Source organism: Somniosus microcephalus, chromosome 1, assembly GCF_052327205.1.
Source record: "Somniosus microcephalus isolate GS21.2 chromosome 1, FLI_Smic_1.0, whole genome shotgun sequence".
In the NCBI taxonomy this organism is placed as follows: domain Eukaryota; kingdom Metazoa; phylum Chordata; class Chondrichthyes; order Squaliformes; family Somniosidae; genus Somniosus; species Somniosus microcephalus.
The window spans coordinates 283181282-283208715 of NC_140987.1; the positions used below are offsets into that span (position 1 = coordinate 283181282).

General features: G+C 48.7%; 1 protein-coding gene across 1 annotated transcript in view; it reads left to right on the plus strand.

The window, feature by feature from the left end:
* The first annotated feature begins 9317 nt into the window (after positions 1–9317).
* The window catches only part of LOC147124816 (neuronal acetylcholine receptor subunit beta-4-like), a 125900-nt gene continuing 107783 nt past the window's right edge, over positions 9318–27434 (plus strand). Inside the window, exon 1 of the mRNA XM_085993507.1 lies at positions 9318–9588. Within this exon, the coding sequence (XP_085849633.1) occupies positions 9537–9588 (52 nt within the window). The 5' untranslated portion in view covers positions 9318–9536. The remainder of the gene's footprint in view (positions 9589–27434) is intronic.

Below are 27434 nucleotides of genomic sequence, written 5' to 3' on the forward strand. Positions count from 1 at the left end.
CTCTGAGATGTTCCACGGAGATTGCAGAGAGGTACTGTTAACATGAATTGTACAGTAAGATTGTAAGATGAAGCAGAATGTGAGAACCTTACATTGGTAACCTTCCTGAGGCCAGCAATTGTTTTCCCTCACCTGCTCCTACGTTCAGTGCACTGGTGAGATAGCATATATTCCTTCTACCACCTCCATCCAGCCTACTCTGGGATGACCTCCACTGGAGAGTGACCATCACCTTCAAAAAGGGACACCATTCTTTGCACAGGGGACAGGAGGGCAGGTAACATTTAACCTGCGACCCTTGACTCCTGGAGCTGGATCGCCAAAGCAGCCTTACTGAATGGGAGCAATTCTCACTGGGCATTCTTTCCCCCCTCCCTTTCAGTAGCAGCGCAGATTTAATGCATCCAGCAGCCCTTTAAGAACTGCTGGTGCCAGACTGCCCAACCCCTGACCTTGCATGCTCCCAGCACATCATGCACTCTAGGCCAGGAGTGCCAACTTTTACTTAAATGAGCTGACAGCACTTTATTACACGAAGTCAGCTCACTGTTACAGAGGCACAGAGCAGTCAGACAGTTCCAACTCCTGGAGCCCAACGTTGGGGAGAGCCCAGTGTAAATACATTCGACACCTGACGCTTTTTCTCAAGAAGCTAATGTACACAGGGTGCAGAATGGGTAAAAATATTTCAACACGCGAATGTCATCCCGTACCTACAAAGGTAACATTGAGGAGATTGTAAATTAATTGAAGTTAAGGAGAATGAAACATGACGTGAGCTCAAATAGTTTCCATTTCTTCAGGGCTAACACAGATTCAACTGTCTCCATCGAAATTCACAATATAATACTATCTGCTAACAATGAACCGAAGGTGGTGAATGAGAGCTAGGAGCGAGACACTTGGCATGTAGTTAGTGTGTGGCACCTACTGCCATGTTATTCTATGTTTGCTTTTTAAACGGCTGTCCCCCAGCGGAATTGATGTGCAGTAGCAGGACCTGTTATTAGTGTTTGGCAAAAACTTTTGGAGAGCTTTTACACCCTGCAGAAACTTGAGAGGGAGGCGGCCTAGAAACATAGAAAACATAGAAAAATAGGAGCAGGATTAGGCAATTCGGCCCTTCGAGCCTGCTCCGCCATTTAATATGATCATGGCTGATCCTCTATCTCAGTACCATATTCCCGCTCTCTCCCCATACCCCTTGATGCCTTTTGCCTCTTGTGTCTGGTGTCCTAGTGAAACAAGTTTAAATAATAAACATAATAGGAGTGAGGAGGAGGCAGACTGCAGTCTAAGTGGCCACAGCCCAACCTGAGCTCCGCTCATATAAAGCGGTGCGTTCAGTTCCTTCCATTTCATTAATATAATGAAAGGTAAAGTTAAAAGTTCCCTGTTTGGTGATTGTTTTCTCATCCTGATGATGAGAAATAAAGCAGCACACGTAATGATAACAGCGCCTAAATCTGACCGCACCGCCGCCAACAGAGGGTCGCCCCTCTGAACAACAACAGCTTACATTTATATAACGCCCTTAATGTGGATAAATGTCCCAAGGCGCTTCACAAGAGCGTTATTAATCGAAATTTGACACCGAGCCACAGAAGGAAATATCAGGACAGGTGACCAAAAGCTTGGTCAAAGAGGTAGGTTTTAAGGAGCATCTTGAAGGAGGAGAGGTAGAGAGGCGGAGAGGTTTAGGGGGAGAATTCCAGAGCTTAGGGCCTCGGCAGCTGAAGGCATGGCCGCCAATGGTGGAGCCATTAAAATCGGCAAGAGGCCAGAATTTAAGATCTCGGGAGGTTGTAGGCTGGAGGACGTTACAGAGATAGGGAGGGGCGAGACCATGGAGGGATTTGAAAACAGGGATGAGAATTCTAAAATTAAGGTGTTGGTGGACCGGGAGCCAATGTAGGTCAGCGAGCACAGGGGTGATTGGTGAATGGGACTTGGTGCGAGTTAAGATACGGGCAGCAGAGTTTTGGATGAGCTCAAGTTTATGTAGGGTAGAAGATGGGAGGCCGGCCAGGAGTGTGTTGGAATAGTCAAGTCTAGAGGTAGCAAAGGCATGGATGAGGGTTTCAGCAACAGATGAGTTGAGGCAGGGGTGGTGTCAGGCGATATTACGGAGGTGGAAGTAGGCGGTCTGAGGCTATTTATATCCAGAGGGGCGGTGTGGGACCCTTGTGTCCATCTGGCTGTCCAGCCATCTGCCAGTAAACTCATGCTCATAGGCTGAAGGTCTCACAGTCTGTGGGGAGGGCGCCCTCTGTCTTCCCTTCCCTTCCCATCCCACCCCTCGACTCCCTCTCCCCTTCCCCTTTGCTCCTTCCCTCCCCTTCCTTTCTCCTTCTTCCCTCTTTCCCTCCACTCCCCATCCCATCCCTCCCCTTCATAGCGGAGTCGATAGCCGTGGGTTAGACGGGCGTTTCTGCAACTGCCGATGTGAGTCCTGCGTGGTTTGTTGCCTCCCTGGTGCCAGGGTAAAGGACATCACTGAGAGGATGCAGAACATTTTGAGGAGATAAGGGGTGTCATAAATCTCACCATCGAGAAACTACCAATGAAATAACACTGGACGGCCAGCTGATGGAGCCGTCCAAGGAGTATAAATACTCAGGCGTGGGCCCCAGCTTGCCAGGGGTATTTTGAAAGACAAGGAGCTAGTGAAATACAACTAGACTTCCATGTTCTGAAACAAGTTGATTAAAGCTTTGTTTTATGCTCAAACCAAGTGCGTAGTGAGTTTTATTACATCAATTTAATCAACTTAATATCGACTCCACGCTTTGGGTGATTTTGGGAACAGCCAGCTATGACTCGAACCGTAGAAGGGAACTCAGACAAGTAATCGATCCATCATGGAGAAACTACTCGGACCCGCCCGTCTCGACCTGGACCCGAATTCACTTATAGCTGCTAAGGTATGGAAACACTGGTATCGTACTTTTAGCAGCTTCCTCAGGGTGTGTGGTGAAAATGTTCCTGATAAATTAGAAATACTTGCTAATTACGTATCCCCTCATGTGTTTAATTATATCGAAGGCTGTGTAGACTATGACGCCGCTATCCAAATACTACAGCAGTTTTATGTCAAGTCCCCAAATGAAATTTTTCCTCGGCATCTACTGGCCACAACTCGACAACAACCCGGGAAATCACTTGATGAATTCCTTCAGAAACTTCGCAGGCTCAGCAAGGATTGTAATCTTAAAGCTGTTACAGCTGAGCAGTACCAGGAGGAGTAAATTCGTGATTCCTTTATTAACGGGATTGCATCTCCCTTCATACGTCAGCGTCTGTTGGAGAATAAAACCCTCAAGTTACAGGCTGCCTATGACCAGGCATGTTCTCTGGACTTAGCAAAGAGGAATGCAGACTCCTATCTTTCACCACGTGCACGGGCTGCTGCTATCTCTTTTAGTGACTCTTTCAATAGGCCTCGGGTGGAAGCCCTCACGGATGACGACTCCAACCCGGCTAATGACAACCCTACCCTAGAAACCTACACTGATGATGACCCCGCCCTAGCGGCATCTTGGCAATCTGGAAGGATGTGTTCTTCTGTGGAGGAGCGTTCCATTATAGGAAATTTTGTCCTGCTCGTAACGCGACCTGCAATCATTGCAGCAAGAAAGGTCACTTTTCTAAGGTATGCCAGTCAAGAGCTGCTGTTAGAAAGAAAGGCCACTTTTCTAAGGTATACCGGTCGAGAGCTCCTGTTAGTTTTGCAGCTAATATCTATAAAACTGCTCCTCCCCCAAGAGCTACTACTAAGGTTACAGCAGCAATCTATAAAACTGCTCCTCCCCCAAGAACCGCTACTAAGGTTGCAGCTGTCAAGGGTAAAACTGCCCCTCCTCCCATCACAGCTGTTTTTCCCCAAACTTTGTCCCGTGCAGCCACGAAGGTTTCGATAAATGGACACATTTTGAGTGCACTAATCGACTCATGCTGCTCTGACAGCTTTATTAGTGAGCGGGCTGTCAGTAAGTTAAAACTGCATATTTACATCTCGGACAGGGAAATTGCAATGGCTTTGACGACACTGACCACCAATTCTTCCGGCTTTTGTCTTGTCGACCTTATTCTCAATGGCCGCACTTATTTCTCCACCCGGCTCTGGGTGCTCAAGAACTTATGCAGTGATGTGCTCCTGGGACAGGATTCCCAGAAACAACACAAAATACTCACTTTCGAGTTTGGAGGGTCAAAGCCAGAGCTTACGATTTCCAAAGTACCGTTTTGTGCACTTTCGGCGGCTTCGCTCGACGAGCCCTCCTTGTTTGCCAATCTTTCCCCCCGATGTAAGCCCATAGTCATTAAATCACGACGTTTCAGCCGAGATGATCGAGCCTTTATCGCCTTCTAGCTGACGGTATCGTTGAGCCATGTTCATCTTCCTGGCGGGCTCAAGTAGTCATTGTTAAAAATCCTCTGAAGCAACACAAGAAACGTCTTTGCATCGATTACTTGCAAACTATTAACCAGTATACCAACCTGGATGCCTACCCACTACCATGCATCGATGACATGGTCAATAACCTTGCCAACTACAAGGTATTTTCAACTTTTGATTTAAAAAGCGCATATCATCAAGTACCGTTAAAGGACTCTGACAAAAAGTATACGGCCTTTGAGGCCAATGGTCGGCTTTACCAGTTTTGTCGCCTTCCATTTGGGGTCACCAATGGGGTGGCCATCTTTCAACGGGCAATGGATAGCCGAGTCAAACAGGAGAACTTAACGGACACTTTTCCATATCTGGATAATATCGCCATTGCTGGTCATAACCAGAAGGAGCATGATGCCAATCTCCAGAAATTTTTTGGCGTTCTCCGTCGTCGCAACTTAACTTTAAATGAGTCCAAATCTGTGAAATCAGCACCATCAGTCAACATCCTTGGCTACTGGGTGGGCAATGGTGTCATCAAACCGGATCCGGAGCAACTTCGTCCGCTTCAGGAGCTCCCTCCCCCTACGAATCTCGGCTCTCTTCGTCGGGCACTCAGCATGTTCGCCTATTATGCGAAATGGATACCCCACTTCTCCGACAAGATCCAGCCCCTGCTTCACGCAAAGTCATTTCCATTGGAGGCAACAGCTATTTCAGCTTTCAACCTCCTCAAGTGACAACTGGAAAAAGCCACGCTTCGTTCCATTGATGAAAATCTTCCTTTCGTGGTCGAGTGCGATGCATCGGATGTGGCGATCTCTGTTACCTTGAATCAAGGTGGTCGACCCGTTGCATTGCTGTCCAGAACTTTGCAGGGTAGCGAGCTCCATTTTCCTCCTGTCGAGAAGGAGGCTACGGCCATCATCGAAGCGGTATGTAAATGGAGTCATTTTCTCGCTCGTCGCCATTTCACACTTATAACCGATCAGTGCTCCGTGGCCTTTATGCTGGATAACCGGAAACGCACTAAGATCAAGAACAACAAAATACAACCCTGGAGGATGGAATTGGCTGCCTTTGGATACCCCATACATTATCGACTCGGCAAAGAGAATGTGGCCCCGGATACGTTCACGTGGGCACTCTGCTCTTCTATGTCAACTTTGACTTTGGTGGATCTTCATACTGACTTATGCCATCCTGGCGTTACCCGTACGTTGCACTTTGTGCGATCTAAAAATCTCCCATTTTCTACGGAAGATGTGAAAAGAACGTGCTCCTCCTGTAAAATTTGTGCGGAGTTAAAACCGCAATTCTTCCGTCCATTGGATGGCTCGCTCATACACGCTATGCAGCCTATGCAGCGACTCAGCATTGACTTTAAAGGGCCATTGCCTTCCTCAACGCGGAACACCTACTTACTGGCTATGGTGGACGAATATTCACGCTTTCCCTTTGCTTTCTCCTGTCCCAATATGCTTACTTCCACAGAGATCAAATGCCTTGATCAAGTCTTTTCCCTTTGCGGTACGGCCAATTTCATCCACTCTGATCGGGGTCCCACCTTCATGTCAAGCAAACTCAAAAGTTATCTCTCCCAATGGGGAATCACCACAAGTAAAACGACACCGTACCATCCCATCGGTAACGGACAGGTTGAGAGATACAACGCTATCATTTGGAACGCTGTTCGTCTTGCGCTGAGGTCACGCAATCTACCAGACCAGCAGTGGGAAACTATGCTCCCTGACGCGTTGCATTCCATCAGGTCTCTCCTTTCTACCTCTACCAATGTCACACCTCATGAGCAATTCTTCAGCTTCCAGCGTCGCTCCACCCATGGGACGTCTCTACCATCATGGTTGGCAGCTCCTGGCCCCGTGCTGCTCCGAAGATTCGTCCAATCGTCAAAAACCGATCCTCTAGTTGACGAGGTAGAACTTACAGACGTCAACCCCACGTATGCCCATGTGCGGTACCCGGATGGCCGGGAGTCCACCATCTCGTTCCGGGACCTGGCTCCCTGTCCGGCCGGTTCCACGGACCCGACTGATGGAGGGACCCGCGGGGATGAGGCCGACTGTCTATGCCCCCCCGCCGAGGATGATGCCCTACCTGGGACATCGAGGGATCTGCCGGCTGCCCCGCCAGATCCGCTCGGGGAGCAGAGCACTCCCCGTGGAATGGCTATGCCGGGCCAGGACGCCGGTCAATCTCCGGCTAACCAACGGGATGAAGCCAGTTCTGCGCCTGTGGGGACCCACACCCGGAGTCACAATCTCCCCAGTCTCCCTCAGGTCGATCAAGGCGACACAGGCCCTGTCGATCCACCAGCATGGATCAAGTGGCCCAGGTACCAAGACACAGTCCGGGGAGACGTGCCTTCTGGCCATGAACAAGAATCTAAAAGACTGCGGCTATTCGTGGTCCGCCTAATCCACTAAGAGGAAGTCGTCGGATTTCCAAATTTTTTAGGGAGGAAGAATGTCATAAATCTCATAATCGAGAAACTACCTATAAAATAACACTGGACGGCCAGCTGGTGGTGCCGTCCAAGGAGTATAAATACTCGGGCGTTGGCCCCAGCTTGCCAGTGACATTTTGTAAAGACAAGGGAGCTAGTGGATGCAACTAGACCTCCATGTTCTGAAACAAGTTGATTAAAGCCTTGCTTTATGCTCAAACAAAGTGCGTAGTGAGTTTTATTACATCAAGGGGAACAGACAAATGTCGTAGTCCATGAGGTCCTACAGTCAGAGTTTCAGGAGCTCAGGAGGAAGTTAAAAAGCAGGACCTCAAAGGTAGTAATCTCTGGATTACTCCCAGTGCCACTTGTTAGTGTGTATTGGAATAGTTAGATAAGACAGGTTAAGGTGTGGCTGGAGAAATGGTGCAGGAGGGAGAGCTTCAGATTCCTGGGGGAGAGTTTAAACTAATTTGGTGGGTGGGCACCAGGATGAAACAACAACAACCTGTTTTTATATGGCGCCTTTAACGAAGTAAAATGCCCCAAATCAAACCCTTCCCTCCACCTTCCCCAATCATCCTCCCCTCCCCTCCTCTCCCCTCCCCCTCCCTTTCCCCTCCTCTCCCCAACCCCTTCTCTCCCCATCCCCTTCCCCTTCTCTCTCCCCTCCTCTAATTCTCACTCTCCCCTACGCTCCCCTCCCCTATTCTCCCCTTCCTCCTCTCTCTCTACCCTTCCCCTCCCCTCCCCCTCTCCTCAGCTCCCCTACCCCTCCTCTCCCCTCCCCCCCTCTCCTTCTCCCTCTCCCCTCCTTTCCGTCTCCCCCTCTCTCTCCTCTTCCTCTCTCCCTCCTCCTCCCACCTCTCCCTACCCCCTCTCCACTCCCCTCCCCTCCTCTCCCTTCAACCTCTCCTCATCTCCCCTCCCTCCCTTTCCCCTTCCCCCTCTCCTACTCTCCTTCTCTCCCTCTCCCCTCCTCTTCCCACTCTCTCTCCTCCTCCCCTCTCTCTCTCCTCCTCCCACCACCCCTCCTCTCTCCCCCTCCCCTCCATCCCTCCCTCACCTCCCTCTGCTCCCTCCCTCTCCCATCCTCTCGCCCCTCTCCTCCCCCTCCCTGTCCTCTCCCCCTCCCCTCCACCTCCCGCTCCCCCCTCCCCTCCACCTCCCTCTCCCCTCCACCTCCCTCTCCCCCTCCCCACCCCTCGCCACCTCTCTCCTCCCTCCCCTCTCCCTCCCCACTCCCCTCCCCTGCACTCCCTCCCTCTCCCCTCCCCTTCCCTCCTCTCTCCTCCCTCCCCTCCTCTCCCTCCCCTCCCTCTCCCCACCCTCCTCTCCCCTCCCTCTCCCGTCCCCTTCCCTCCCTCTCCCCTTCCTCTCACTCTCCACCTCCCCTTTCCCCCTCTCCTCCCTACACCTCCCCTCCCCTCCTCCCCTCTCTACCTCTCCTCCCTCTCCTCTCCATCACCTCCTCTCCTCTCCCTTTATCCCCTCCTCTCTCCCTCCTCTCCCTCTCCTCTCTACCTCTCCTCCCCCACGCTCTCCTCTCCCTCTCTCTCCCCCTCTCCCTTCCTCCCCTCCTCTCCCCCTCCCTCTCCCCTCCTCTTCTCCTCTCTCTCACTCCCCCTCCTCTCTCCCCTCCCTCCTCTCTCCCCTCCCTCCTCTCTCCCCTCCCCTCCCTCCTCTCTCCCCTCCCTCCTCTCTCCCCTCCCTCCTCTCTCCCCTCCCCCTCCTCCTCTCCCCCTCCCCTCCACTCCCCCCCGCCTCTCCCCTCCTCTCCCCGTCTCCACCTCTCCCCTCCCCACCTCTACCCACTCCCTCTCCTCCCCTCCCCCTCCATTTCCTCCCCTCCCCTCCTCTCCCCCTCCCCTCCCCTCCTCTCCCCCTCCCTTTCCTCCTCTCCCCTCCCCTCCTCTCCCTCCTCTCCATTCTCGGTCCCTCCCTCTCCCTCCCTCCCCCTCCTCTCCCTCTCCCCTCCTCTCCCCTACCTCTCTTCCCCTCCCCTCCCCTCCCTCTCCCCTCCTCTCCCTCTCTTCCCCTCCCCTCCCCCTCCCCTCCTCTACCCTCTCTCCCTCCCCTCAGCTCCTCTCTCTCTCTCCCTCCCCTCCTCTCTCTCCCTCCCCTCCTCTCACCCTCCCACTCCTTTCCTTCCTCTCCTCTCCTGCTCTCCCTCCCCTCCCCTCCCTCTCTCCCTCCCTCTCTCCCCTCCTCTCCCTCCATCTCTCCCTCCGTCTCTCCCTCCCCTCCCTCCCTCTCTCTCCCCTCCTCCCTCCCTCTCTCTCCCCTCCCTCCCTCTCTCTCTCCCCTCCCTCCCTCTCTCTCTCCCCTCCCTCCCTCCCTCTCTCTCCCCTCCCTCCCTCCCTCTCTCTCTCCCCTCCCTCCCCTCCCCTCCCTCTGTCTCTCCCTCCCCTCCCTCTGTCCTTCTCTCTCTCCCCCCCCCCACCCCGCCATCCCATCCTCCCTCTCCCTCCCCTTTCTCCCTCTCCCTCCCCTCCCCTGAGAGCCTGCCTGCTCACACTGACGGGACTCTGACTTTCTGCCTCAGTCCGGCTGCGTGTCGAGCAGAGGAGGTAGACGCGGTGAAGTGTCCTTCTCGATTCCTGTCTCCAACTGCAGCCTGATCCCCCTGTTTATGATCTGTGTGTGTGTGTGTGGGGAGAAGGAAATCGAAGCAAGATGATGATGGCATTTACGCTGACCGTCTCCTTTCTATTTCTCAACTGCAAAAGTAAGTCCAAACCTTGCATTTGGTTGTCATGCATCAGATGTGAGCGAAATGACCAGGGGGTCTGTCGAAGGAGAGGGATTCTGGTGAGCTGGGGTTTGTGTGTGTCTTTCTTGTTTGGCTGCAGAGTTCACGCTGGATATTTATTGTATAATATTTAGAGAACGTGTTGTAGTGAAAGTGAGCAGGTTGGTGAACAGCACAGGCAGGCGGGCACTTACTCTCGATGTTCTGCCAGCTATTTATGTTAAAGGAACCGCTTAGTGTTCGAGAAAGCATCGCCGTGTTTACCCCGACTCCAGAACAGCAATGTGTTGTTATCGGCTCCCCCGGTCTTCGGCTTATTGGAGCTTGGATCAATGAGTCCCTCAAACGGGAAGTTATGACACGAGCTTCATGGAGAAAGAACCACACAGAAAGCAGCGGAGTTGGAAGCGGCACACGTGCTTTGTAGGAGCACCACCTCAGACTCCTTCATATTTCATGACTGGCCATTTCAGTGCGACTGTCTAGATGAATAATGTACACATTAGTCGAATACCAGCAAAAACCTGTTTTCAAACTTTTCTAAGTGGAAGAACCAGCTGAAAGTATTGACACGTTCCCGGGAACTTCCTGCACATATTAACACACTCCCAGGGGCCCCTGCATATATTGACACCTTGTCAGGGACCTCCTGTGTGTATTGATACGTTTCAGGGACCTCCGACAGATCCGAGGAACTCCCTGCATATATTGACAACTCAATTCAATTCAATTCAAATTGCTTTATTGGCATGATGACAAGATACATCTTATGTTGCCAAAGCACAGAAATACATGTATGATTGACCACATAAACACCGATCTAGACATACAGTGTATAGACAAGTATACCCATGTATACATAGATATACACACATATAATATGCATATAATCTTTTCTTAGATTTAATGGTCACTGGTTGTCCCTCTGCTTGTGGCAAGCTGTAACATAGTTTGCCGCTATAGTTACACATTTTCTCTGTTCCACCAATAGATATGGGAGTTTTTGGTGGTCATTCAAATTTTTGAATTCAGGGCATATTTTTGTGAATTTTGGGTAGAAGTTCTCCCTTATGTCCTGATAGTTTCCAAAGTTGTGAGGAAGTGCATCTCTGTCTCGACCACTCCCTGATTGCAGTGAGAGCATATCCTGTCCTCTCTGGGCAGCCAGGTCTGCCTGTGTCTGCCTTTTTCGATGGCCAGGCTATGTTCACTAAGTCTGCACATTGTCAAGGCTTTTCTCAGTTTGCTATCCTTTACCATGGTCAGGTTTTCAGCCATGGTGTATTGACTGTTTAGGGCCAAATAGCAATCGAGTTTGTTTGAAAACTCCTCACCTGGGGTCTCTTGTCTATATTGACACACTCCCCGGGACATCATCCATATATTAATACACACCCCGGACCTCTTGTCTATATTGACACACTCCCCGGGACCTCTTGTCTATATTGACACACTCCCCGGGACCTCTTGTCTATATTGACAGACTCCCCGGGACCTCTTGTCTATATTGACACACTCCCCGGGACCTCTTGTCTATATTGACACACTCCCCGGGACCTCTTGTCTATATTGACACACTCCCCGTGACCTCTTGTCTATATTGACACACTCCCCGGACCTCTTGTCTATATTGACACACTCCCCGGGACCTCTTGTCTATATTGACACACTCCTCGGGACCTCTTGTCTATATTGACACACTCCCCGGGACCTCTTGTCTATATTGACACACTCCCCGGGACCTCTTGTCTCTATTGACACACTCCCCGGGACCTCTTGTCTATATTGACACACTCCCCGGGACATCATCCATATATTAATACACACCCCGGACCTCTTGTCTATATTGACACACTCCCCGGGACCTCTTGTCTATATTGACACACTCCCCGGGACCTCTTGTCTATATTGACACACTCCCCGGGACCTCTTGTCTATATTGACATACTCCTCGGGACCTCTTGTCTATATTGACACACTCCCCGGGACCTCTTGTCTATATTGACACACTCCCCGTGACCTCTTGTCTATATTGACAGACTCCCCGGGACCTCTTGTCTATATTGACAGACTCCCCGGGACCTCTTGTCTATATTGACACACTCCCCGTGACCTCTTGTCTATATTGACACACTCCCCGGACCTCTTGTCTATATTGACACACTCCCCGGGACCTCTTGTCTATATTGACACACTCCTCGGGACCTCTTGTCTATATTGACACACTCCCCGGGACCTCTTGTCTATATTGACACACTCCCCGGGACCTCTTGTCTCTATTGACACACTCCCCGGGACCTCTTGTCTATATTGACACACTCCCCGGGACCTCTTGTCTATATTGACACACTCCCCGGGACCTCTTGTCTATATTGACAAACTCCCCGGGACCTCTTGTATATATTGACACACTCCCCGTGACCTCTTGTCTATATTGACACACTCCCCGGGACCTCTTGTCTATATTGACAGACTCCCCGGGACCTCTTGTCTATATTGACACACTCCCCGTGACCTCTTGTCTATATTGACACACTCCCCGGACCTCTTGTCTATATTGACACACTCCCCGGGACCTCTTGTCTATATTGACACACTCCTCGGGACCTCTTGTCTATATTGACACACTCCCCGGGACCTCTTGTCTATATTGACACACTCCCCGGGACCTCTTGTCTCTATTGACACACTCCCCGGGACCTCTGGTCTATATTGACACACTCCCCGGGACCTCTTGTCTATATTGACACACTCCCCGGGACCTCTTGTCTATATTGACACACTCCCCGGGACCTCTTGTCTATATTGACACACTCCCCGAGACCTCTTGTCTATATTGTCACACTCCCCGGGACCTCTTGTCTATATTGACAAACTCCCCGGGACCTCTTGTATATATTGACACACTCCCCGTGACCTCTTGTCTATATTGACACACTCCCCGGGACCTCTTGTCTATATTGACAGACTCCCCGGGACCTCTTGTCTATATTGACACACTCCCCGTGACCTCTTGTCTATATTGACACACTCCCCGGACCTCTTGTCTATATTGACACACTCCCCGGGACCTCTTGTCTATATTGACACGCTCCTCGGGACCTCGTGTCTATATTGACACACTCCCCGGGACCTCTTGTCTATATTGACACACTCCCCGGGACATCATCCATATATTAATACACACCCCGGACCTCGTGTCTATATTGACACACTCCCCGGGACCTCTTGTCTATATTGACACACTCCCCGGGACCTCTTGACTATATTGACACACTCCTCGAGACCTCTTGTCTATATTGTCACACTCCCCGGGACCTCTTGTCTATATTGTCACACTCCCTGGGACCTCTTGTCTATATTGAAACGCTCCCCGGGACCTCTTGTCTATATTGTCACACTCCCCGGGACCCCTTGTGTATATTGACACACTCCCCGGGACCTCTTGTCTATATTGACACACTCCCCGGGACCTCTTGTTTATATTGACACACTCCCCGGGACCGCTTGTCTATATTGACACACTCCCCGGGACCTCTTGTCTATATTGACACACTCCCCAGGACCTCTTGTCCATATTGACACACTCCCCGGGACCTCTTGTCTATATTGACACACTCCCCAGGACCTCTTGTCTATATTGACACACTCCCCGGGACCTCTTGTCTATATTGACACACTCCCCGGGACCTCTTGTCTATATTGACACACTCCCCAGGACCTCTTGTCTATATTGACACACTCCCCGGGACCTCTTGTCTATATTGACACACTCCCCGGGACCTCCTGTCTATATTGACACACTCCCCGGGTCCTCTTGTCTATATTGACACACTCCCCGGGACCTCTTGTCTATATTGACACACTCCCCGGGACCTCTTGTCTATATTGACACACTCCCCAGGACCTCCTGTCTATATTGACACTCTCCCCGGGACCTCCTGTCTATATTGTCACACTCCCCGGGACCTCTTGTGTATATTGACAGACTCCCCGGGACCTCCTGTCTATATTGACACGCTCCCCAGGACTTCCTGCATATATTGACACACTCCCCGGGACCTCTTGTCCATATTGACACACTCCCTGGGACCTCTTGTCTAAATAGACACACTCCCCAGGACCTCTTGTCTATATTGTCACACTCCCCGGGACCTCCTGTCTATATTGACACACTCCCCGGGACCACTTGTCTATATTGACACACTCCCCGGGACCGCTTGTCTATATTGACACACTCCCCAGGACCTCTTGTCTATATTGACACACTCCCCGTGACCTCTTGTTTAAATAGACACACTCCCCGTGACCTCTTGTTTAAATAGACACACTCCCCGGACCTCCTGCATATATTGACACACTCCTCAGGACCTCTTGTCTGCATTGACACACTCCCCGGGACCTCTTGTGTATATTGAAACACTCCCTGAGACCTCCTGTATATATTGACACACTCCCCGGGACCTCCTGTATATATTGACACACTCTCCAAGACCCCCAACATATATTGACACACTCCTTGGAACCTCTTGTTTATATTGACACACGCCCCGGGACCTCTTGTCTATATTGACACACTCCCTGAGACCCCCAACATATATTGACACACTCCCCGGGAACTCTTGTATATATTGACACACTCCCCGGGTCCTCAGGTAATGACCATCTCCAACAAACGAGACTCTAACCATCTCCCCTTCACATTCAATCGCATTACCATCGCTGAATCCCCCACTATCAATACCCTAGGGGTTACCATTGATCAGAAACTGAACTGGACCAGCCATATAAATACTCTGGCTACAAGAGCAGGCCAGAGGCTGGGAATTCTGCGGTGAGTGTCTCACCTCCTGACTCCCCAAAGCCTTTCCACCATCTACAAGGCACAAGTCAGGAGTGTGATGGAATACTCTCCACTTGCCTGGATGAGTGCAGCTCCAACAACACTCAAGAAGCTCGACACCATTCAGGATAAAGCAGCCCCCTTGATTGGCACTCCATCCACCACCTTCAACATTCACTCCCTCCACCACCGGCGCACTGTGGCTGCAGTGTGTACCATCTACAAGATGCACTGCAGCAACTCGCCAAAGCTCCTTCAACAGCACCTTCCAAACCCGCGACCTCTACCACTTAGAAGGGCAAGGGCAGCAGACTCATGGGAACATCACCACTTCCAAGTTCCCCTCCAAGCCACACACCATCCTGACTTGGACCTGTATCGCCGTTCCTTCACTGTCGCTGGGCCAAAGTCCTGGAACTCCCTTCCTAACAGCATTGTGGGTGTACCTACACCATATGGACTGCAGCGGTTCAAGAAGGCGGCTCACCACCATCTTCTCAAGGGCAATTAGGGATGGGCACTAAATGCAGGCCTAGCCAGCGACGCCCACATCCCATCAATAAATTAAAAATAAATATTGACACAATCCCCAGGACCTCTTGTTTATACTGACACACTCCCCGGGACCTCTTGTTTATATTGACAAACTCCCCGGGACCTCTTGTTTATATTGACACACTCCCCGGGACATCTCGTCTATATTGACACACTCCCCGGGACCTCTTGTTTATATTGACACACTCCCCGGGACCTCTTGTCTATATTGACACACTCCCCGGGACCTCTTGTCTATATTGACACACTCCCCGGGACCTCTTGTCTATATTGACACACTCCCCGGGACCTCTTGTCTATATTGACACACTCCCCGGAACATCTTGTTTATATTGACACACTCCCCGGGACCTCTTGTCTATATTGACACACTCCCCAGGACCTCTTGTCTATATTGACACACTCCCCGGGACCTCTTGTCTCTATTGACACACTCCCCGGGACCTCTTGTCTATATTGACACATTCCCCGGGACCTCTTGTCTATATTGACAGACTCCCCAGGACTTCCTGCATATATTGACACACTCCCTGGGACCTCTTGTCTATATTGACACACTCCCCGGGACCTCTTGTTTATATTGATACAGTCCCCGAGACCCCCAACATATATTGACACACTCCCCGGGACCTCTTGTCTATATTGACACACTCCCCAGGACCTCTTGTTTATATTGACACACTCCTCGGGACCTCTTGTCTATATTGATACACTCCCCGGGACCTCTTGTCTATATTGACACACTCCCCAGGACCTCTTGTTTATATTGATACAGTCCCCGAGACCCCCAACATATATTGACACACTCCCCGGGACCTCTTGTCTATATTGACACACTCCCCGGGACCTCTTGCATATATTGACACATTCCCAGGGACCCCCTACATACATTGATATATCCCCAGGAACCTCCTGCATATATTGGCACACACAGAGGGACCCATGATCGCGTCAGGTACTCAAAGAGATATGTTGACAGTGTTACCAGTGCAGAAAAATCATATATAACGCAACAGAAACTACCTGGTAGTAAATCAAACAATAAGGATAAATGGTAAGTATAGACTTCCCCAGACACAATGAACCGGACTAACAGAAGTTTGACAACTTCAGGGCACTGGGATGGACACATGGATTCCCCTCATAGACTGTCTAGTGTCAGTGGACCTCACTTTGAAAATTTACCTTATAAAAGTATTTAGCTGTATTGTTGCTCTTGCTGGCTGTTCTCACAAATAAGGCATTGTTGTGTAAAATTCTTATCTGCCCCTCTTCAGCCTGGTGATTTCAGGAAATGCCACTTACTGAATATTTTGCCACAATGATATTTTCAATGTCGACTGCTACTTTGCATTGTCAGTGATTCATCTTGACAAATGAGTTCCTCTCTTTTTATGCGCAGGTATTGTTTTTGCAAATGTAATAGTATTGTATATCCCAGGGTTTTCCACCCCTTTCTGGTGCAGGGTAGCGATAGGGGTAATGATAACCAGAGTGTATAAACATAAGAGTGCATCAGAGAGTAGAGTCAGATTAGGGAAAAATGGTAAAAAAGACAAAATTAAAAGCTCTTTATCTGAATGCATGCAGCATTCTTAACAAGATAGATGAGTTGATGGCACAAATAGAAATAAATAGGTATGATCTGATAGCCATTACAGAGACATGGTTGCAAGCTGACCAAGGCTGGGAACTGAATATTCAGGGGTATTTGACAATTCGGAAGGATAGACACAAAGGAAAAGGAGGTGGAGTAGCTCTGTTAATAAAGGATGAGATCAGTGCAGTAGTGAGAAATGATGTTGGCTCAGAAGATCAAGATGTAGAATCAGTTTGGGTGGAGATAAGGGAAATAATAAGGGGAAGAAGTCACAGGTGGGAGTACTCTATAGGCCCCCTAACAGTAGCTACACTGTAGGACAGAATATAAATCAAGAATTGATGGAGGCTTGTAAGAAAGGTACTGCAATAAAGTTGGGTGATTTTAATCTTTATATAGATTGGACAAATCAAATTGGCAAAGGTAGTCTTGAGGAAGAGTTCATAGAGTGTATTCGGGATGGTTTCTTCGAATAGTACATTGTGGAACCAACCAGGGAGCAAGCCATTTTAGATCTGGTAATGTGTAATGAGATAGGATTAATTAATGATCTCATAGTAAAGGATCCTCCAGGGAAGAGTGATCATAGCATGTTAGAATTTCAAATTCAGTTAGAGGGCAAGAAACTTGGGTCTCAATCTAATGTTCTGAACTTAAATAAAGGCTGTTATAAATCTCATCATCAAGAAACTACTTATGAAATAACGCTGGACGGCCAGCTGGTGGCGCCGTCCAAGGAGTATAAATACTCGGGTGTAAGCCCAGCTTACCAGGGACATTTTGAAAGACAAGGAGCTAGTGAAATACAACTAGACCTCCATGTTCTGAAACAAGTTGATTAAAGCCTTGCTTTATGCTCAAACCAAGTGCGTAGTGAGTTTTATTACATCAAAGGCAATTACAAAGGTATGAAGATAGAGTTGGTTAAAGTGAACTGGAACAATAGATTAAACGGTAGATAAGCAGTGGCAGACATTTAAAGAGATATTTCATAACTCTCAGCAAAGATATATTCCAGTGAGAAAGAAAGACTCTAAGAGCAGAATGAACCTTCCATGGCTAACTAATGAAATTAAGGATGATATCAAATTGAAAACAAAGGCATACAATGATGCAAAGATTAGTGTTAGGCCAGAGGATTGGGAAATTTTTAGAAACCAGCAAAGGATGACTAAAAAAATAATAAAGAGAAGATAGATTTTGAGAGTAAACTAGCAAGACATAAAAACAGATAGTAATAGCTTCTATATAGGTATATAAAAAGGAAGAGAGTAACTAAAGTAAATGTTGGTCCCTTAGAGGATGAGACTGGCGAATTAATAATGGGAAACAGGGAAATGGCAGAGACTTTGAACAAATATTTTGTATCGGTCTTCACGGTAGAAGACACTAAAAGCATTCCAGTAATAATCGATAATCAAGGGGCTATAAGGAGGGGGGAACTTAAAACAATCACTGTCACTAGTGAAAAAGTACTAGGCAAAGTTATGGGACTAAAGGTGGACAAGTCCCCTGGATCTGATGGCCTGCATCCTAGGGTCTTAAAAGAAGTGACTGCAGAGATAGTGGATGCATTGGTTGTAATCTACCAAAAGTCCTTGAATTCTGGAGAGGTCCCAGCGGATTGCAAATGTAACACCCCTATTCACAAAAGGAGGGAGACAGAAAGCAAGAAACTATAGACCAGTTAGCCTAACATCTGTCATTGGGAAAATGCTGGAGTCCATTATTAAGGAAGTAGTAACAGGACATTTAGAAAATCATAATACAGTCAAGCAGAGTCAACATGGTTTTATGAAAGGGAAATCATGTTTGCCAAATTTGCTAGAGTTCTTTGAGGATGTAATGAGCAGGGTGGATAAAGGGGAACCAGTATATGTGGTGTATTTGAATTTCCAGAAGGCATTCGATAAGGTGCCATATAAAAGGTTACTGCACAAGATCAGAGCTCATGGGGTTGGGGATAATATATTAGCATTGGCTAACTAACAGGAAACAGAGAGTCGGAATAAATGGGTAATTTTCAGGTTGGCAAACTGTAACTAGTGGGGTGTCACAGGGATCACTGCTGAGGCCTCAGCTGTTTACAATCTATATTAATGACTTGGATGAAGGGACAAAGTGTAATGTAGCCAAATTTGCTGATGATACAAAGATAGGTGGGAAAGCAAGTCGTGAAGAGGACACAAAGAATCTGCAAAGGGATATAGATCAGTTAAGTGAGTGGGCAAAAATTTGGAAGATGGGAAAATGTGAGCTTATCCACTTTAGTAGGAAAAATAAAAAAGCAAATTATTATTTAAATGGAGAGAGACTACAAAATGCTGCGGTACAGAGGGATCTGGGGGTCCTTGTACATGAAACACAAGAAGTTAGCATGCAGGTACAGCAAGTAATTAGGAAGGCAAATGGAATGTTGGCCTTTATTGCAAGGGGGGTGGAGTATAAAAGTAGGGGTTGTGGTGAGACCATACCTGGAGTACTGCGTACAGTTTTGGTCTCCTTATTTAAGCAGGGATATACTTGTATTGGAGGCAGTTCAGAGAAGGTTCACTAGGTTGATTCCTGAGATGAACGTGTTGTCTTATGAAGAAAGGTTGAGCAGGTTGGGCCTATACTCATTGGAGTTTAGAAGAATGAGTGGTGATCTTATTGAAATGTATGAGATTCTGAAGGGGCTCGACAGGGTAGATGCAGAGAGGATGTTTCCCCTCGTGGGGGAATCTAGAACTAGGGGGCATAGTTTCAGAATAAGTGGTCGCCCATTTAAAACGGAGATAAGGAGGAACTTCTTCTCTCAGAGGGTCGTGAATCTTTGGAATTCTCTTCCCCAGAGAGCTGTGCAGGCTGAGTCATTGAATATAGTTAAGGTGGAGATAGACAGATTTTGGAACAATAAGGGAGTCAAGGGTTGTGGGGAGTGGGCAGGGAAGTGGAGTTGAGGCCAAGACCAGTTCAGCCATGATCTTATCGAATGGTGGAGCAGGCTCGAGGGGCCAAATGACCTACTCCTGCTCCTGTTTCTTATGTTCTTATGTTTTCGTAAGAATGGGTTATAGGTTGCTACAGAAATGTATGCTAGATGCAAAATTAAATTGTTTTCTAGTTCCAGCTATCATAGAATTATACAGCATTGAAGGAGGCCATTCGGCACATTGTGCTTGTGCTGGCTCTTTGGTAGAGCTATCCAATTAATCCCATTCCCCTGCTCTTTCCCCATAGCCCTGTATTTTCTTTTCCCTTGAAGTATTTATCCAATTTCCTTTTGAAAGTTATTACTGAATCTGCTTCTACCACCCTCTCAGGCAGTGCATTCCAGAACGCAACAACTCGCTGTTTCCCTATGTCGCCTCTGGTTCTTTTGTCAACCACCTTAAATCTGTGTCCTCTGGTTACCGACCCTTCTGCCAGTGGAAACAATTTCTCCTTATTTACTCTATCAAAACCATTCATGATTTTGAACACCTCTATCAAATCTCCTCTTACTCTTCTCTACTCTAAGGAGAATAGCTCCAGCTTCTCCAGTCTCTCCACATAACTGAAGTCCCTCATCCCTGGTACCATTCTAGTAACACTCTTCTGCAACCTCTCCAAGGCTTTGACATCCTTCCTAAAGTGCGGTGCCCAGAATTGAACACAATACTCCAGCTGTGGCCTAACCAGTGTTTTATAAGCGTTTACCATAACTTCCTGGCTTTTGTACTCTAATCCTCTCTTAATAAATCCAAGGATCCCATATGCGTTTTTAACAACCTTTTTAACTTGTCCTGCCACCTTCAAAGATTTGTACATACACCCCAGGTCTCACTGTTCCTACATCCCCTTTAAAATTGTACCATTCTGTTCATATTTCCTCTCCTCATTCTTCTGAAACCCTCATCCATGCCTTTGTTACCTCTAGACTTGATTATTCCAATGCACTCCTGGCTGGCCTCCCACATTCTACCCTCTGTAAACCTGAGGACATCCAAAACTCGGCTGCCCTTGTCCTAACTCGCACTAAGTCCCATTCACCCATCACCCCTGTGCTCGCTGACCTACATTGGCTCCTGGTTGAGCAACGTCTCGATTTCAAATTTCTCATCCTTGTTTTCAAATCTCTCCATGGCCTCGCCCTACCCTATCTCTGTAAGCTCCTCCAGCCCCACAACCCTCCGAGATATCTGCACTCCTCCAATTCTGGCCTCTTAATTGCTCCACCATTGGCAATCGTGCCTTCAGTATCCAAGGCCCTAAGCTCTGGAATTTGCTCCCTAAACCTCTCTGCCTCTCTACCTCTCTTTCCTCCTTTAAGACTCACCTTCAAACCTATCTCTTTGACCCAGCTTTTGGTCACCTGCCCTAATATCTCCTTATGTGGCTCTGTGTCAAATTTTGTTTCATAATCGCTCCTGTGAAGGGCCTTGGGATGTTTTACTGCATTAAAGGTGCTATATAAATACATGTTGTTGTTGTTGTATTATCCTGGTGCCCATCCCTCTGCCAGATCAGTTTAAACCCTTCCCCACTAGTTAATCTTCCCATGAGGACATTGGTCCCAGCTCTGTTGAGGTCAACCCGTCCACCTTAAACAGGTCCCTCCTGCCTCTGAACTGGTTCCAATGCCCCAGGAATCTGAGGCCCTCCCTCCTGCACCATTTCTCCAGCCACAGATTAACCTGTTTTATCCAACTATTCCTATACACACTAACAAGTGGCACTGGGAGTAGTCCAGAGGTTACTACCTTTGACTCCTGCTTTTTAACTTCTTTCCTAGCTCCTGAAACTCTGACTGCAGGACCTCAACCCTTTTCCTTCCCATGTTACTGGTTCCCACAGGGACCGTGACTTCTGGCTGTTTCTCTTCTCCCCTCAAAATGTTCTGCACCCTCTCAGTGACACCGGGGAGACAACACAGCACGCGGGATTCACGTCGGCAGTTGCAGAATTGCCTGTCTAACCCCAGACAATTGAATCTCCTATGACCACTGCATTTCTACACTTTGCTGTGCCCTCCTGTGTAGTTATTTGCCCCACAGTGCCATGGATGTGCTCTAGACTGCCCTTCCCCAAGGTGTTGCCATCCTCATCCTCACTGAAAACCGGTTTGAGAGTGCCACCCCCCCTGAAAAAGATTCATCCACTGCCTGCCCCTTCCTACTCTGACAGATGGCCACCCACTTGCTATCCTCCTGAACTCTGTAGCTGCGGGGTGATTACCCCCTGAGCTCAAGTTCGAGCAGCTGGAGTCACTTCCTGCACACGTGGTTATCCAGGACACATGAAGCGTCCTGGAGTTCCCACATGGAACAGGCAATGGGTCTCAGCTATCCCATCATTTAGCTTAAAAATAAATCCCTTTAGATCTAATTAATTACACTGAATATTTATATATATTTACTGTTGCCCTGTGGTTTAAATTACTTAGCACCTCCTTCCCCCTCGGCACTGAATTCCCACTCTCACCAAATTCCTGTTGCCACTCTGTATAGAAGATACTCCTAGCTCATTGCACACAGCTCTGTATATGCCAGTGTTCAAAATGAAGGTCTCAATAGACAACTAGTGCAGGTGAGCGCAGTGCATGGCCTTTATAGACAAAGGGCACCAATAACAGGCAAAAGAAGCACTTTGAATATTCTTATATAGGTTTTCAGGAAGCACCAGTCCAGAAATTACGCCGCAGAGATGCTAATGTATGAACCCTGATAGAGCTTGTCCTAAAGCTACATCACTGCTATTTTAGTGGAAATATTCACTCATTTATTTTAAACAATCTAACACCTCTGCTAAAATAACAGTGAGGAATCTCAGCTAAATACGTTTCTATTAAAATGGAACTTGCTGAACGTGTCTACAGGTTAAAATGGTTTTGTTTAATTTTATGAAAAAAATTAAATATTTAATTTAAGTATCAAATAAAAAAATTGATTTTTTTATCCGATACTTCAAATAAATATTTACATTTTTGTCATGAAATTAAACAAAACCGTTTTAGCCTGTAGACACGTTCAGCGAGTTCTATCTTAATAGAGAAATGTTAAGAATCTGTTGGATTTTCTTTGTGTTTCCATTATTCATTAAGTAAAAAAAAACACATTCTCCCCTTGGCAAGTTTATACAAATTAAGGTTAATCTGGAAGTTTGGTTGAAATGGACTGTAACTTGATCATTGCTGTCATCAGTGGTCTTCATTTCAGATCAGTGCTTTTCATTCCAAGTCACTCACTTGGGGATATCTAAGCATTTAGAGGCCTGTTAAGCTGCAATTCTAGCTATGTTGCATCATTGCACAAAACACATTTTAACTGAGATTCAAAGTTGCTATTTCAAGAGTGCTTTGAATTTTTCCAAGCGGCATGTGACAAATTCTGGCGGTGGTCTCTTGCTGTTTGGGCGTAGCACTGGGCTATTGTATGGTGTGAAGCCATCTTCTTAAAATACTGCCGTAATATTGAAGTTGAGAAGGTCCCACTCCTTTTTTTAAAAAAATCTCCTTTTTCCGTGAATTTCCTCCCCTCGTTTCTACAACTCCTGAAGGCATTGACTAATGTATGCAGAAACAGTAGCCATCCTCCAGACCGCAACCAAGTGACCATTTGTCATTTGTATCCCAGACAGGTAGGCTGTGATTTTGCCGGGTTTGAAGGCGGGTCAGATTAAATTCGTTTTGATTGATGGCGGGGCCCGAACCTGCCGTCAACCCGCCTCCACGCAACTTTACCAAGTGTCGGGTCTGGGAGTCCCGCTCAGAGCTGCCACCGAGTGGCGGGAGAGGCACTTAATCCGGTTTTAGCAGGCTCTTCCCATGTTAGGACATTTTCAGCATGTTCCACGCTGTTCCGAAAACACGCCAGCTGATTGTGCCGGGTTCAGCAAGTATCTGAATTCTTGACAGCTGCTCCTGCAGCATAAAAGCAGACCTGTAACATGGCTGATTTCCAAATGACCGAACTTGGAACACTTTTTGCAGGTCTATTGAGCTTGTAAGTGGTGAAGCTGAGATCCATTTGCACTGTGACCTCCTTGGAAAACCCTCTCCCCACATTGCCTGAGTGCTTATAACATCTATTCCTCAACTGAGATATATACCAGCGGAATGGGAACCATTTATACCCTCTCATCCTGGTCCTCAGAATCGGAGGAAGAGCAACCGCGGCAGCAGCAGGACCGGGCACAACAGCAGCAGCAACAACAGGAGCGCCAACTTCCTGCTCATCCACCTGATGCTGCACAGGGCACAGGGCATCAGTGCAGGGTTGCTCTACGCCGCAGGAGATACCCACAACACAGGGTTTACAGGTCGAGGATGAGCTTCCTCAACATGACTGAGCAGCAGTGCCAAAGGAGGCTGAGACTTTCACGAGAGGCAGTCGCTGACATCTGCGCAATGCTGCACCAACTCCTGGAGCCCAGAGGAGCGGGTGGACACTCCTTACCAGTGGCTGTCAAAGTCACCACCGCACTCAACTTTTTTGCTTCAGAGTCCTTCCTGGGATCATTAGCAGACATCAGCGGCATCTCCCAGTTGGGCGCACACACTTGCATCACGCAGGTTACCGATGCCCTCTTTGCAGAGTCGCACAATTACATCCACTTCTCCACGGATGAAGCAAGTGTAACCACGCATGCGGTTGGCTTTGCAAATATGGCAGGCTTGCCAAAGGTGCAGAGTGTCATATACTGCACACATGTGGCCATTAGGGCACCCCATCACAACCCAGCTGTATTTGTGAACTGCAAGGGATTCCACTCCTTTAACATCCAGCTGATGTGTAACCACAGGAAGAACATTTTGCATGTTTGCGCCAAGTTCCCTTGCAGTTGCCATGACTCGTTCATCCTGCGGCAGTCTACTTTGCCTCAGCTCTCCAATCCGTCAACCCAACTTTCCGGATGGCTACTTGGAGACAAGGGCTATCCCCTGAAGATGTGGCTAATGACGCCATTGAGGAGGCCATCTAACGAAGCTGAGGAGCACTACAATGCCAGCCACATTTCCACCAGAGCCATCATCGAGCAAACCATTGGCTTGCTCAAAATGTGATTCAGATGCTTCGACAGATCTGGTGGAGCCCTGCAGCACTCACCAGCCAGGGTCGCCAGAATCATCATGGTCTGCTGTGCCCTGCACAACATTTCACAGCAGCGTGGCTTACCACTGCCTTAGGAACAAGGGGCTCAGCGCACAGCCTCCTCAGATGAGGAGGAGGAGGAGGCGGAAGACCTTGCAGATGTGGATGTGCCAGTTCCACCAGCATATGAGCACATTGCTGGCCGTGATGTAAGCGATGCAGTAATCCATTCCAGATTTGCTTGTTAACGAAGCAAACACATGTGGCTGCCACCTTCTTAACACACCATATACCATCTGTACAATAAACTGTGGGTTCCTATCACTCTCACCACCATCATTATGGATGAAAGGCGCCCTGACACCTCACTGTGACAATTCCATTTCTGGACACACATAGGCCAACTCTTTGAATGTTTGCCATCGCATTTCTTTATTACAATGGAAATGACGAAGATAATCTTAAATTTGTATAACATTAAAACACCCAAGTGACTACCCTTGTGACTATTTGTGTGTTAACTTTCTCTTTTGCGTGCTTCTACGTGGTGCTTCCCCTGTAACTTCAGCAGATATGGAGGCACCTTGCTCACTTTCATGCTGCTCCTGCTTCGACATCTTTGGTGGGCATCCTCTGGTTTTGGGAGCCTGGGAGGGCTCGGCAACAGTCTGCTCCTCCTGCGGCTGTGCAGGGGCTGAGACGGCCATCTCAGTTGGGTGAGGAATCTGGGGCTCTGACTGAGGACTCTGCAGTGGCATGGGAATGTGAGGGCTTGGAGAGGAGCCCACACTTCCTTGTTGTCGACCACCAACATCCCTCCCATGGGTCAGCCACACCTCAGTGCTGGCAAGTGGCAGAACAGCACCTTGCTGCACTTCAATGGGGCCATGAGGACCCATTTCTCCTCAAAGACGTCCATGAAGATCTGGTTTCTCTGCTCAATAGCTGCCCATCACTCCGCCAGAGATGTCAGTCTATTCTGAACAGTCACCATGTTTTCCTGACTCTGGCGACTTACTTCCTCCAAGGCCGTAGCCATCCTTTCCACGCAGGTTGCCATCCTATCCATGGTGGTGCGTTGATGCACCATTGCCTCCACCATGGCATTGCTCATGTTTGAGATGGACTCCACCATTCTCTGCACACTCGCAGTTACCATGGATGCAAATCCTGTCAGAGACTCCTGCACTTGTTCCTGAAGTTCCAGCAATGCTCTCTTTCTGGATGGACCCGGAGGCACAGGGTCCACTTGCAGCTGAGCAGAGCTGGGAGCGCCCTGCGGCCTCTGACGAGGACTCTCCACTGCTGTCCCTGTCTCCACCATCTGCCGATGCTCACTTGTGAGCTGTGATACACCAGGTAACAACACTAATCTATCTCGCGAATGACCCACCAAGGTGTGCGTCTCTGCACTGGTGCTGGGTGCACACAATTCTGCTGACACTGCGCCCTCAGAGGTTGCAGCTTCCTCTCAGGAGTTGTGCGGCTCTTCCTCCTGGACAGTGGGGAGGGGGGCTCTCGATGGTCCTTTGGGGGAGTAAAGGCATGAGATAAACATGTGATATTAACGTAGCAGAGTCATTGAATTGTGCAGATGATCAAACTCAATCTGAATGAACATCAGATGCCATATCAGTCACTCATGCATCTAAATGAGAGGGCTGCAAATCTATTCTGTCTCCAGCTTGCTCCACTGCGCCCGTCTGACCGTCCCCCACTTCCAGATCCTCAGCACCTCCGAGGATGTCCAGAGCAACCTCCACAGTGGTGGTCAACTGGGCAATTGAAGGTGGCCCTCCTCCTGTCCTGCCCCTCTCCCTCTTATTGTGGACTCTCTTTTCCCGCAATGAGGGACACAAGTGGAGTTTGAGTGAGAATGTTGGAGTGAGTGTAGAGAATCCATAGCATAGATGCTTAGAGGGAGACAAAGATGGAGTGAGGTGCCAATACCAAGGGCCCTCCCTGTGCGTTGTTAGTTGTTGTCATTGCATAACAGTGATAGCAAGTGTGAGGGGTGCATAGTAGAATGGTGGAGTGATTGTGTACATAGAGAGAGAGGGATGGTTAAGGGTGCAAGGGATGTAAGGGTAAAGTGGGATGTGCAGGAGTAGGTTGACAATGCAGAGTGCTGGTGATGAGAGCAGATTGATGGTAAGTGTGATGTTATACTCACTTTTGCTGAGCGTAGCAGGTCATTGAACCTTTTCCTGCACTGAACCCAGGTGCGTGAACACAAAGACCTGGCGCTCACCTCCTCAGCAATTTGCAGCCAGGCTGCCTTGGTTTGCTGAGGAGGCTTCCTCCGTCCATTTGAGGGGAACAGTACCTCTTGGCGCCGCCCTCTCACTCCCTCCACAAGAGCATGGAGGGAGTCATCATCAAATCTTGGAGATGCCTTGGGTCTTGCAGCAGTCATTCTCAGAAGTGCCATACCGAGAAGCAGCAGAATAGCATTGAGCAGAAACAAGGCTGCATGGAACCCTTAAATACAGTTGGCTGAAAGATGTCAGCAGAGGTGAGCAGCAGTCCCGAGCCCACTGGTTGGGCTGGGTAGCGCGCACGACGGGCTTAATCAGCCCACTTAAGGTAAAATCATAAGTTCAGGGTGGCTGAAACCAGCAGCGACCAGAACTTGCCGAGCATCAAAGCCACCTCCAAACCGTCTCCACTCGGAAAATCGCGGCCTGAGTGTTGACAGTCCATTTAAATGTGGGGGAGGAGCCCTAGCCAAATCCAATCCTGTCCTCACAATGACTGACCAGCAGATGTC